Source organism: Ahaetulla prasina, chromosome 8 (genome assembly GCF_028640845.1).
Source record: "Ahaetulla prasina isolate Xishuangbanna chromosome 8, ASM2864084v1, whole genome shotgun sequence".
Taxonomy (NCBI): domain Eukaryota; kingdom Metazoa; phylum Chordata; class Lepidosauria; order Squamata; family Colubridae; genus Ahaetulla; species Ahaetulla prasina.
The window spans coordinates 88,279,465-88,292,204 of NC_080546.1; the positions used below are offsets into that span (position 1 = coordinate 88,279,465).

Below are 12,740 nucleotides of genomic sequence, written 5' to 3' on the forward strand. Positions count from 1 at the left end.
GCTTATTCCTCCTAATATTTACTCATATATATGTTTATACACTATATAATCTTTTTTGTATGATACTTATATATATTGTTGTGACAAAATAAATAAATGAATGAATGAATGAAACCCACCCCTGATTCTACAGTATTAAGCATTTAGCGTTCCTATAGAAAGCAAAGCAATAGAATGGAAGCCACAGTAGATTTTTCTATCGAGACCAGTACAAAGAGCTGCGTTATAAGGTTTATTATAGAACAGCCTTGTCATTTAGCTATGCAAATTAATTCAAATGGCTGTATTTGCGATTTATATTTTTAAGAACGATGTAGCAAGAATGCGGGGACAGAAGACTCAAATGCAAGCATTTTTTCCCTCTTTCTTTACCATTCACTGCCTCTTCTTCCTCCGCACAGTATCCGTCATCGAATCGTACGAAAAGCCAGCGCTAACGAAATCTATCAAGATAGAACCAGGCTTGGAATCGCCAAGAAATGACTACTATCCGGAGCAAATGTCTCCTCCTGTGATGACCTCATTGTCACCTCCCATGCTGCAAGAGTAAGTAGTTTAGAAGTATTTCTTTTCGAATCTCGACCAATGGAAAAGCGAATTGCGGTTGAAAGCTAGTTGACTCGCCTTTGAGGCAAGCTTAGCAACTCTGGACTCCCTACACACTTAACTTAATTCGCAAATCTCGTTTGCATAGGTACGGGCCCATTCAAATATTGAGCAAGCCAATACGCAAGAAAGATACTTAAAGGAATGGAAAAAATGGATTGACTATATTCAACGTAGATATCAGACTAAGAGTTATCAGACTGTTTTTGAATGATTATGATGTATTATTTTGATTGCTTTTGGGGAAGTTAGAATTGATGATTGTAGGGTATAATTAAGTTGGGACGAAAACTTTTAGCATATGTTTGTTTTACTTTTAACTATACCTTGTGCTCGTTCCGGGAAGTCGGGGAGGGGTTGCGAAGGGAGGGGGGAGGAGGGGGGGAAAGGGGGAAAAAAATTTTTGTAAAACTTTTTGAATTAAAAAAAAAAAAAAATATTGAGCAAGGAAGAGCAATAAAGAGGATTAGGGCAGCAATCACCAACTGGTGGTCCATGGACCACTGGTGGTCCGTGAGAAAATGTTGATGGTCCGCAGAAAAATTATTTGCTTTTTTTATATTGCACTAAATCATGGGTCCTCAAACTATGATCTCTGGGACGGATACGTGCAATGAATGTTTGTGTTGCTGCAGAGAGTCTCCCCCTTCGGGGTCTTTTTGTGTGGGTCGGAGGGAGGCAGAAATTCTGAGTTGGGGTCTGCTTCAGCCTCCTGGTGTGGGGCTTTGGACAAAGGCTGGAGGGAAGTGCCGCTGGTGGCAAAGAGCCGGAGGGCCTTGTTCCAGTGGGACTGTATCATGGCCTGGAACTGGCTGGCCATCTCAGCCTGCTGAGCCTCCAGGGGTCAGTACCTGGCCTTGCACTCCTGCAGGTCTTCCCTCTGCTTGGAAAGCCTATGCTCCTAGTCCTCAGTGAGGTGCTTCTGCTGAGCTTCCTTCTCAGTCAGATCCAATTTGAACTGAGCCAGCTGTTTTGCCAACTCTTTCTCATGGTGGCTGCTTAGCTCCAGCAACTGCTTCCTATTGGGGCCCTAAGGAGCCTGGGTGGGGAGGCGAGGAGTGGCTGGGAGGGGAGGGGTGAATAGGTGCTGGCGAGGCGCCCCTCGACATGAGTTACATCGAGTTGGCTACACCCACCCAGTCCACCTAGCCACGCCCACCCAGCCGGTCATTAGGCAGGTCATATTAATGGTCCGCGGGATTTAAAATTATGAATTTAGTGGTCCCTGAGATCTGAAAGGTTGGTGACCCCTGGATTAGGGGACTGGAGGCTAAAACATATGAAGAACCGTTGGAGGAATTGGATACGTCCCCAGAGATGGTATTCAGTCGGTTCGGACCAGTTCGCCTGAACCGGTGACGGAATAGCCCCAGCTCTATGCCAGCCTATTTAGGCATGTTTTTGAGGCCGGGTACATGCGCGGAAGGCACACACACCCAGCAAAGCACATGCGCGAAAATTTGGGTGCATGCGTGAGCTCACATTTGCGAACCGGTAGGGAAAGTACATGAATACCACCCTTGAATATGTCTACTGTAACAAAGAGAAGGTGTTGTGCCTCGCCCGCCCCCCTCTCCGCAGCCGGGCCCCTCTCATCTCCTGTTATCTCAGCCAGAGACTGATAGTGCAGACAAATGGCCTGGCATGCCTCCAGCCCCCAGTCCTGGCACCATGCCCGGACAAACTGAGCAAATAAACCTCCCCCCCACAGCGTGTGAGCATGAAGCCAGTCACGAGCTAGAATTTCCGGCAGCTGGAGGGTGGGCAGATCCCCGCTTCCGGAGAATGGAGAGGCGATGTCAGCAAAAGGAAGGGAGGGGCAGGCTGAGTGCTGAGTTCTGAGTCATGGAGTGCTGAGTCATGGAGCCACACCCCATGACCTATATAAAGGATCTGCTTTCTGGCATTCCTTGAGTCAGGCCAAGTCTCATCTGGTTGGTGAAGTCACACCTTGGATTCCTGCCTGCCCTGAGAACTCTGACAGGACTTTGGCAAAGCTGCAGAGGCTTCGTGGCCACGCTTGAGACAGACTTTCCAGACCCGGCCGTCAGAGGAGGAGTGGGACACGACAGAAGGATTAGGGGTGACATGATAGCGGTCTTCCAATATCTGAGTGGCTCAAAGAAGAGGGAGACAAATTGTTCTCCAAAGCACCTGAGGGCAGGAAACGAAACAATGGAAAGTAATCAAGGAGAGAAGCAACCTAGAACTAAGGAGAAATTTCCCGACAGAACAATTGATCAGTGGAACGACTTGCCTCCTGAAGTTATAGGTGCTCCATGACTGGCGGTTTTTAAGAAGAGATTGGATACCCATGTGTCTGAAATGGTATAGAGTTTCCTGCTTGTGCAGGGGGTTGGACTAGAAGGCCTCTAAGGTCCCTTCCAATTTGTTAAATCTCAGGGGATTTGTTCAACTGAGATTATTCTTTACCATTGGCCAGAATAAAATATAATCTCTTCTTTGTCCTAATTTTAGGACTGCAATCAGGTTTTCATCGATTGGAGCGTATGCATATGCTTGGATATGCACCAAGACAAATTCCTTGTGTGTCCAATCACACTTGGCCAATAAAAATTCTATTCTATTCTATTCTATTCTATTTGTCGTCGTCTCATCTTTCCTAGCAGGATCCGGTTTCCAAATGTATATATCTAGAACTGTGCACTTCAGATATAGCACACTGTGCATCTTACCTGAATTGTAGAAGAAATGTTACATTTATGGAAGCCAGAGGCACTGTTTTAGAAATACAAAGAGTGCAATTTCTGTATAAGCATAAGTCTTAGTTCTACTTTTAGGAAAGTCCTTGGTTTGCGTCCTTGTGGTTGCACCAAATCAGAAATTCTGATTTGGGCTCTAAAGAAATAGATGAAGAATAAAATCTGTTGAATTTATGTTGGTAGCGCAAAGGAAGTTGAGAGCATTCATAGCATTGGGGAGGGGGAGAGGGGGAATCCGTATCATTAATTTAAAAAAAAACACTTTGCTAAGATATTTAGAAAAATGTGTAAACCAATAGAAGCAGGGGTGGTATATCACTTACTTTCCCTAAAAAGGTAAAAGTAAAGGTTCCCCTCGCACATAAGTGCTAGTCGTTCCCGACTCTAGGGGGCGGTGCTCATCTCCTTTTCAAAGCCGAAGAGCCAGCGCTGTCCGAAGACGTCTCCGTGGTCATGTGGCCGGCATGACTCAACGCCAAAGGCGCACGGAACACTGTTACCTTCCCACCAAAAGTGGTCCCTATTTTTTCTACTTGCATTTTTTACGTGCTTTCGAAACTGCTAGGTTGGCAGAAGCTGGGTCAAGTAACGGGAGCTCACCCCATTACAAACCTACTGGTTCGCAAATGTAAGCACACACATGCTTCTGCACATGCGCCCGGCCTTCCACGCATGTGCTGTGCTCGCACATGTGCCTTCCGTGCATGCCCTCCGGCCTCAAAAATGTGCCTAAATAGAATGGCATAGAACCGGGACGGGGGCGGGGGCAGGCCCACCGGCAATTTCCGCTACCAGTTCGGGCGAACCGGTCCGAACCGGCTGAATAGAAGCACTGAAATTTCTGAATTCTGCTTTCCAGGAAAAACAAGATTGCGGCTTAAAATATTCGGTCAAATCCTACCGTTCTTAAAGAAAATAAATGAATGAATGAATGAATGAATGAATGGGGGGGGTCGTGGAAAATAGGGGAGGGAAAACGGCTTGCTCATTCCAGAGAATAAATGAAACCAAATCTTTATTAGGAAAGTCAGCCAAAACTATTACCAGAGAAACCCATGACATTTGCTAAACTTGCCTGAATTTTTTCCACATATATGTAATGTTATTGACGCCGGCAGAAGACAAACGGGTATTGAAGAAGGGAACTCTGGGGTGTGGGCCCTTTAAAAGAAGAAGAAGAAGAAAGATTTTAGTTCAAAAGGTTGTAATTTTAACATATGATTCAACTTAACGCAGGAATCATCCTTCAGTTATAGTCCAGCCTGGGAAGAGACCTCTACCGGTGGAATCGCCAGACACGCAAAGGAAGCGACGGATACATCGGTGTGATTACGAAGGCTGCAACAAGGTGTACACGAAAAGCTCTCATTTAAAAGCCCATAGAAGAACACACACAGGTAAGGAAGCCCAGTTCCTACTACAGGTAGTCCTCGATTTGCTCAGCAACCATTCGAAGTTAGAACGGCACTGACTAGAGAGTGACTTAGGACCGCTTTTTCACACTTAACGACCATTGCAGCAACCCCACGATCAGATGATAATTAAAATCCAGACGCTCGGCAACCAGTGTTGTGTTTCACTTACATTTGCTACCGGTTCGCTCGCGTATCTGATGATGGGCAGGTGGGCGGAGCCTCCCGCCGCTGCTACTACCGGTACGCTCAAACCGGGGTGAATCGGTAGCAACCCACCACTGGTTCACATTTATGATGGTTGCCGTTCCCCCCGGAATCTGGATCCGCTTAGCAAATCTTAACTCAACAAATGATTCACTTAATGAACTGCCTCGCTTAGCAACCGAAATTTTGGGCTGTCGTGGCGATTGTAACTTGTAGTTGTAAGTCGAGGACTTCTTGTATATCCTATGCAAGTTTGTTTGGAAGCCGGTTTTATTGTGTTTAGTCCCCCAGAAGTAGATTCAAGAGGCTGATATTTATTTTCTCTTTGGTACATTTTGCTTCTCTGTCTGGTAGCTAACCTTATTTTTTTGGCCTTCTAACTGTGACTCAGTGGACTATTCACCAACACACCCAACTATATTGGCAGTAAACTACTTCCTCAAAGAACTGTATTCTATTTAAAAGTTTAGGATGTGCTTTTTAAAGCAAATAAAAGGGTTCTTGGGAAGAGGATTATGGATCTTTTTCTTCTTCTGTCCATTTTTCCAGTTTTTTTCCATTTTAATGGTAGAATCGTTGAAACCAACTTGAAATGTTGCTGTGACATTTCTCAAATTTAGAAAGTTTGGATATTGGGTTTAAATATTCATTGGCCCAAGGACTCATGAACACCACTGGCGATACAGGTCGCCCTCGACTTATGACCACAACAGAGCCCAAAATTTATGCTGCTAAGAGAGACATTTGTTAAATGAGTTCTGCTCCCCCATTTTACCACTTTCTTTCCACAGTTGTTAAAGTGAAACTTGGCAGTTGGTACATTAGTAACCCGGTTGTTAAGTGAATCAAGCTTCCCCGTTGACTGAACTTGTCAGGGGGGGTCACAAAAGGGGATCAAATGACCCTGGGAACTAAATATGAACCAGTTGCCAAGCGTCCGAATTTTGATCATGTGACCACGGAAATGCTGCAGCGGTCGTAAGTGTGAAAAACAGTCATAAGTCACTTTTTTCAGTGCCGTTGTAGCTTTGAACGGTCACTAAATGAACTGTTGTAAGTCGAGGACTTTCTGTAATGTTTTTTTAATTAAGGAAGGAGACGAAACATTTAGTCACATTGCAAAGGTAATAATATGTAAATTTATCAAATCAAATAAGTTAATAAACCTGATATTGCAAACGATTTGAGGTCTTACATAAAAAATAGACAAAGGTGTAATTGATTTGTGTATAAAAAGTCACGCAAAACCCTACCAGAGATATAGTTTCAGTTAAATACATGTCATAAACCAGCAAGTTCACTCGAGGACTACCTGTATAGTAAAACTTCCACAGAATTTATATGTACATTATTCTTCATAAGATCCCCAAATTTGGGCAGAAATCAAATTAAACTCTTCATTATAATTAAAAAAAATTTACACGAAGCACCATTAATTCTCTCAAAATCTGTGGAAACAATCCAGGAGCTGAATGTGAGAAATCGCATTGAAATTCCCTGCAGTGCAGAGGTGGGGTTTTTTTGGTTTCTCTTTAATCCGTTGCAGCAAATTTATTGACTGTGCAAATTATCCGTAGATGGCAAGAGAGCAAATGTACACTTTTTTGTGGCACATTCTGAATGTACAAGGACCTATTTTACTAATGTTTCCACCCAGAATCAAAACATCTGTTGGAAAAATAGATATAGGGGAAGAAGTGGCAGAAGTTGAGGGCGGAGGTAAAAGAGGTATCAGCCTAGAATCCCCAAAGTAGTCACAAGCAAACAAAATCTACTTCCCTTGAATTCCCCTGTCCCTTAGCTCATTCTTAGCAGCTGCTAAGCTGGTTGAGAAGAATCCTCTGCATAGATGTAGGGATTTAGCGCCTGACCATAGGGACGTTCAGTGAAATTACCGGCGATGAAGAAATATGGCTCTTCTCGTAAGTTTTTTGTAATGTATCGTTAAAATAATCTCGTTTGTGTTTCTTAAAAAGCATTTTTTCTTTTTTCTTTTTTTTTTTAAATAAAAAAATTCCACAGGTGAAAAGCCTTACAAATGTACTTGGGAAGGTTGCACGTGGAAGTTTGCTCGATCGGACGAACTAACGCGGCACTTCCGGAAACATACCGGAGTTAAACCGTTCCAGTGTCCGGACTGTGATCGCAGTTTCTCTCGCTCTGACCATCTCGCCCTCCATCGGAAACGCCACATGCTCGTCTGAACTTCTCACTTCTCTGCCCTTTTCCGTTTTTTTTTTTCCCCTTTCTTTTTCTTTTTTATTTTTTACCTCAGCATTTTAATTCAGATTCAGCTGGACTGGATCTTTGGATTTTTATCTCCTCGCAACCTTTCTTGATGGTCAGTTTAAAAAAAAAAATGTTTGCTTGGCCCTTCTCGGATTCTTGCCGTCGGACAGACCGAAAGAATGTGAACATTTTTTGTGTGTTTTGTTTGTTTCCTGGGGGATGCTAAGCAACCCCTCATTTGCCAGCGAATAGATTATATTTCCTTCAGACTTAAGACATCTTATAATCAAGCGGATTAGTTTTGCCATTTAATCAGCCAGTATATATATCGATGATACAGTTACTGGTTTTTGTTTTCCTGAAATCCAGTTTGCTAATCCTTGCCAGAGACTCGGTGTGCCTGTCATAAAAGCACGCACGTCTCATCTTTATGCCCAGCAATGCAATGAATGGATATTTTTTTGAATATGGTTGGTTAAGAGAAGCATATTCCAGAAGAATATTTTATTTTTTTTGGATGCAGAAAATGAAATCCTCAACCCTGGGAATGAATGAAAATATATATATATATTTCCACTTATCAGCAAAAAGCAGGCGTCCATGCAGATGTCGCATATCCTGATCAATGTTGCCTTTTGTGTGTGTGTGTGTGTGTTGGGAGGGTTGTGTAAGTTGTCCTTTTGTTTTGCCTGGGAATCGAGTGTCTTGGTAGATTCACTGAGCAAACCCTTTCGGTGGGATGCAGTGATCTGTTTTTGTCATGCAACTGTGTGAATGGGACACACATGGTACTCCTTGTGGTGTGACATTCATTGATAAAATTGATTTAAAAATCTACCTCGCTGGGGAAGTGTGGCAGGCATAGAAATTTTTTCTCCACGCCTCGGCATTTCCTGCCCTCGAGAACACCTTGATCTGCCTTAGCTGAGAAAAAGCCACCGTTCCAGCAAAATAAATTCAGCTCTTCCTTGTTAGAAACAAATTTTCCACCCGAGACCTTTCCAATATTCCTATGATCCGGGAGACAAAGATTTGCTTCATTGAAGCACTTCCAGAGAGCGTAGGATTTGGTCGCAATGATCACCAACTAAAAACTCGGAACCCCGCCAAACCGTTTTACCAGCTCGTTTGAAAACTTCAGCGGACCAGCCCTCGCCAAGTATTTTTGTAATACCTTCTCAGTATCGATAATTTTCCAAAATAATAATAATAATTTTGAAAGATTAGATAGTTTCATCCTATAAATCTTCCGTATCTTCAGAGATGCAATTTTTATATTTATATTAAGGAAATGAGACTCGCCGTAATCCACCAGCATCCTGTCCTTTTGCAGTCTATGGTTAAATTTGTGGGAACTGTGTCTTTCGTATGTAGGAAAAAAAGGAAAGAGTTTTGTTTTTTTAAAGGAAGCCAACGAAGACGACAACAACCAGAGGAATGAGCAGGAGAGGAAGGGATTGCAGAATATAAACTAAACACTTTATAAACTAAAAATCACATACATTTCGAGTAAATAATTGCTCAGGGGCAACTTGGCTTACTCAAAATTGCTTGTTGTATTGTTCCATAAATTGTACTTAGCTTCAGTTGTTCTGGTATAAACTTTTTCTAGCACTTTCATCATTTCCTGTTCCCTCTCTTACTTTTTAAAAGTTGTATTACCGAACTCTCATTAAACCGGTGTGTAATATAGAACACTTTGACTGGACCACGTCCATTGTTTCTGGTACAAAGGTTCTCACGCCTTAGTTAAGTCTTGCTCAGTTCCTCAAAAAAAATCCAAAAACTATTTAAATTCCAAATTAGCTGGCCTGGTCTCCTCTTCCCCATCCTCACATTTTTGATATTTCTGAAATAAGATTCTCACAAGAAGTAAGTTATAGGTAGTCCTTCACCGCAGCTGGAAGCCGAATTTACATTGCTAAGCAAGGCCATTCTTAAGGAAGTTGTGTCCGATTTGTTAAGTGAATCATTGCATTTGTTAAGTGAATTATTGCATTTGTTAAGTAAATTATTGCATTTGTTAAGTGAATCATGGATTCCTTAAACAAATCCCGACTTTCCCCATGAACTTTGCTTATCGAAAGCCGACTGGGAAGGGCAGGAAAGGTGTTCACATGACCTTAGGTTGTTTTAGCAATCCGGAGCAACCTAATTTTGACCTGCAGTTGAGTAGAATTGTGTTTCAATGGTGTGCAACCAAATGGGCAGCTGAGAGCTTTGACAGAAAATTCAATTTATCTGATACTTCAAAAAAAGGGCGAGCAAAGGCCCCTTTCTGGAAATTGAATTTATGCAATTAGTTCTTACCATGCGTTTCATTATTATGCCAAGAATTTGAAAATTGTGGAACGCATACAGAGATAATCTTCGACTTATGACCACAATTGAGCCCATAATCTCTGTTGCTAAGCAAGACAATTGTTAAGTGAGTTTTGCGACTTTCCTTGCCACCGTTGTTAAGTGAATCACTGCCGTTAATAAGTTAGTAATACGGTGGTTGAGTAAATCCGGCTTCCCCCATTGACTTTGCTTGCGACCCTGGGACACGGCAACCGTCGTAAGTATGAATCTGTTGCCAAGCATGCGAATTTTGATCACATGATCACATGGAGGCTGCAACAATTGAAAGTGTGAAAAATGATCAAGTGCTGTTGTGGCTTTGAACGGTCACTAAATGAATCATCATAAATTGAGGGTTGCCTGTATGTGCTTCTAATTATTCTTGCCCTAAGACAAACAAACAATTGTCTATTTCACTGAAAGAGGCAAAAAAGTCAGTTTTGGAGCTAAATGGCATGATTAGCCGGTACTAGTAGTCCTCAACTTGCAACAGTTCACTTAATGGCCATTCGGAGTTACCACGGACCGAAAGAAGTGGCTTATGACAGTTTTTCAAACTTACGACCATTGAAGCATCCCCAGGGTCACACGATTTGCAGTCATATGCATGGCAACCAACTCACATTTATGACGGTTGTAGCGTCTAGGGTCCCATTTTGCAACCTTCTGACAAGCAAAGTCAATGAGGAATCCACATTAAGATTCACTTAACAACCGTGTCACTAATTTAAGAATGGCCGTGATTCACTTAACAAAATGTGGTGGGAAAAGTTGTAAAAACGGGGTAAAATTCACTTAACGACGTACATTTTGGGGCTCAATTCTGGTCGTACGTGGAGGACTACCTGTCTAGTCCTGTATAATCTCCTAGCATTTTCAAGGTATTGGAGCAATAACGGAAATATCTTTGTGCGATCAAAGCAGGGTGAGGCTGAATTCAAAATTAACGGAAAATTGCAGAAAAGCAACATGAATTTGCAGTAATTTGGAAGAAGGAAGAACTCACTTTAGTGACCAACTCACTTTAGATTCGATATATAGGTAATCCTCGACTTAACAGCCACAATGAAGCTCATAATCACTGCTGCTAAGACGAGACAGATGTTAAATGAGTTTTGTCCCCCGTTTTGTGACCGTCCTTGCCACCGTGCTTAAGCGAATCACTGCAATTGTTGAGTTGGTCACAGGGTTGTTAAATGAATTTGGCTCCTCCACATTGACTTTGCTCGTCACAAGCAGGGGATCTTGTGACCCCAGGACACTGCAACTGTCATAAATATTGTCATAAGGGTGAAAAACGGTCAAAAGTCGCTTTTTTCCCCAGTGCTGTCGTAAATTCGATCAGTCACTAAACGAATTGTTGCAAGACAAGGACTGCTTGTAGCCTGTTTCCAATTCGGTGTCAGACTAAGGTAACCGTGCTCCACGGGGACATGAGGACTAGTTTCTTTGAGGTTCATTGAATAAGGCACATTCATGCTGCTGTTCTAATATCAGTTTATACCAGGGGGAATTGTACGTTGATTGGAATATAAACTAAGACTATGATCTCTGCCTCTACCTAGAATCAAACTCACAGCTTCCCGATTGTGAGGCGAAAGCTCCAACCTCTAGGCCACCGCCCCGCTCTGCTTAGTGGCTATCTAGAAACGGTCATTCTAAATGGAGCAAAGATCTTTTGCGTTTTCTGCTGTATTGTCAAACCAAATTGATCCTTAAGACGTGGAAGACTAACCTTTGAGAAGAGAAAGGAGGGGGGGAACAGAAGAAAATTAATTAGTTTTGAAGTGTCAAGAACTGGACTCTGGGACATGAAAGCGGAGAAAATCGGAAGTATAAACGGATTCTTCGAACTTTTCAAAACATAATAGAGATTTTTTTTTAAATTGAAAGCCTTTGAAAGCGTACACCAAGAGCCAAAATGGATATATAATTTACCAAGTTGTGCCTTTTGCATAAAATAGATGCTCCATGTTTGAAGTTCCTTGGTCACCAAACAAAACCGTGCAGTGCCATAACCTTCGGTTTTTCGTAAACTTATTTCCTGCAGAGCGTTTTATATTTTTTTTGTCCTCCCCAAACACCAATCTTCAATGGATTGATGCTGGCCCATATTTGGGACAGCATCAATGGAATAATAAATTGGCATACAATGGAAGAAGAAGAAGAAAATTTGCTCCTACCCCTAATTCTAAATTTGCTAATAAGGCTTCAGAATCTCTTCGTCTAATTTCCTAATTTTAATTGTGTCAGGGTATTTTCCCCCCCTTTTTTTTCCTTAATTCTGAGCAAAAAGAGAGGAGAGGGTACAATTGCAAATGAATGCTATGCTGATTTTAACCTGTATAACCAGCTAATTTTTTTTATTTATTTATTTACATTTATATCCCGCCCTTCTCCGAAGACTCAGGGCGGCTTACAGTGTATAAGGCAATAGTCTCATTCTATTTGTATATTTACAAAGTCAACTTATTGCCCCCCCCAACAATCTGGGTCCTCATTTTACCTACCTTATAAAGGATGGAAGGCTGAGTCAACCTTGGGCCGGGCTTGAACCTGCAGTAATTGCAGGCTGCTGTGTTCTAATAACAGGCTTCTAACAATTAATTTGAGTCTGATGCTATGAAAGATTCTTTGTATTGATGTGGCCAAATATGTGCCAGGATTGGGGGGGCGGGGGTGGGAAATTATACCATTTGCAGTTTGATTAAGACGTTTGGCTGGACTGCAGGAAAACTAAGGATGCAAAATACTACAGGTAGTAATCAATGTATGATCACAAATGAGCCCAAAATGTATGTGGCTTAAGCGAGACAGTTGTTGAGTTTGGCCTCATTTTCTTGCCACAGTTGTTAAGTGGATCGCAGCATCGGTTAAGTTAGTAACCCGGTTGTTAAATGAATTTGCCTTCCCCCTTGACTGGGCGGGACAGAAGTTCGCAAAAGGGGATCACGTGACCCTGGGACACTGCAACCGTCATAAATGTGAATTTATGCATATGAATGCAAGTCACATGACCAATGGGGATGCTGCGACGGTCACAAATGTGAAAAACTGTCATATATCACTTCTTTCAGTGCGGTGGGAACTTCAAACGGTCATTAAATGAACTGCGGTAAGTTGAAGACTACCAACTGAATACTGTGTAGGTAGTCTTCGACTTACAACAGTACGCTCAGTGACCATTCAAAGTTATAACGGCACTGAACCACGGGACTTA

The 12,740-nt window shown here is 42.3% G+C and overlaps 1 protein-coding gene across 1 annotated transcript in view; it reads left to right on the plus strand.

The window, feature by feature from the left end:
* Positions 1-10,474, plus strand: part of KLF3 (KLF transcription factor 3) — a 50,862-nt gene extending 40,388 nt beyond the window's left edge. Inside the window, exons 4-6 of the mRNA XM_058193831.1 lie at positions 402-546; positions 4,566-4,726; positions 6,971-10,474. Coding sequence (XP_058049814.1) covers positions 402-546; positions 4,566-4,726; positions 6,971-7,152 — 488 coding nt within the window. The 3' untranslated portion in view covers positions 7,153-10,474. The remainder of the gene's footprint in view (positions 1-401; positions 547-4,565; positions 4,727-6,970) is intronic.
* Positions 10,475-12,740: the final 2,266 nt, after the last annotated feature.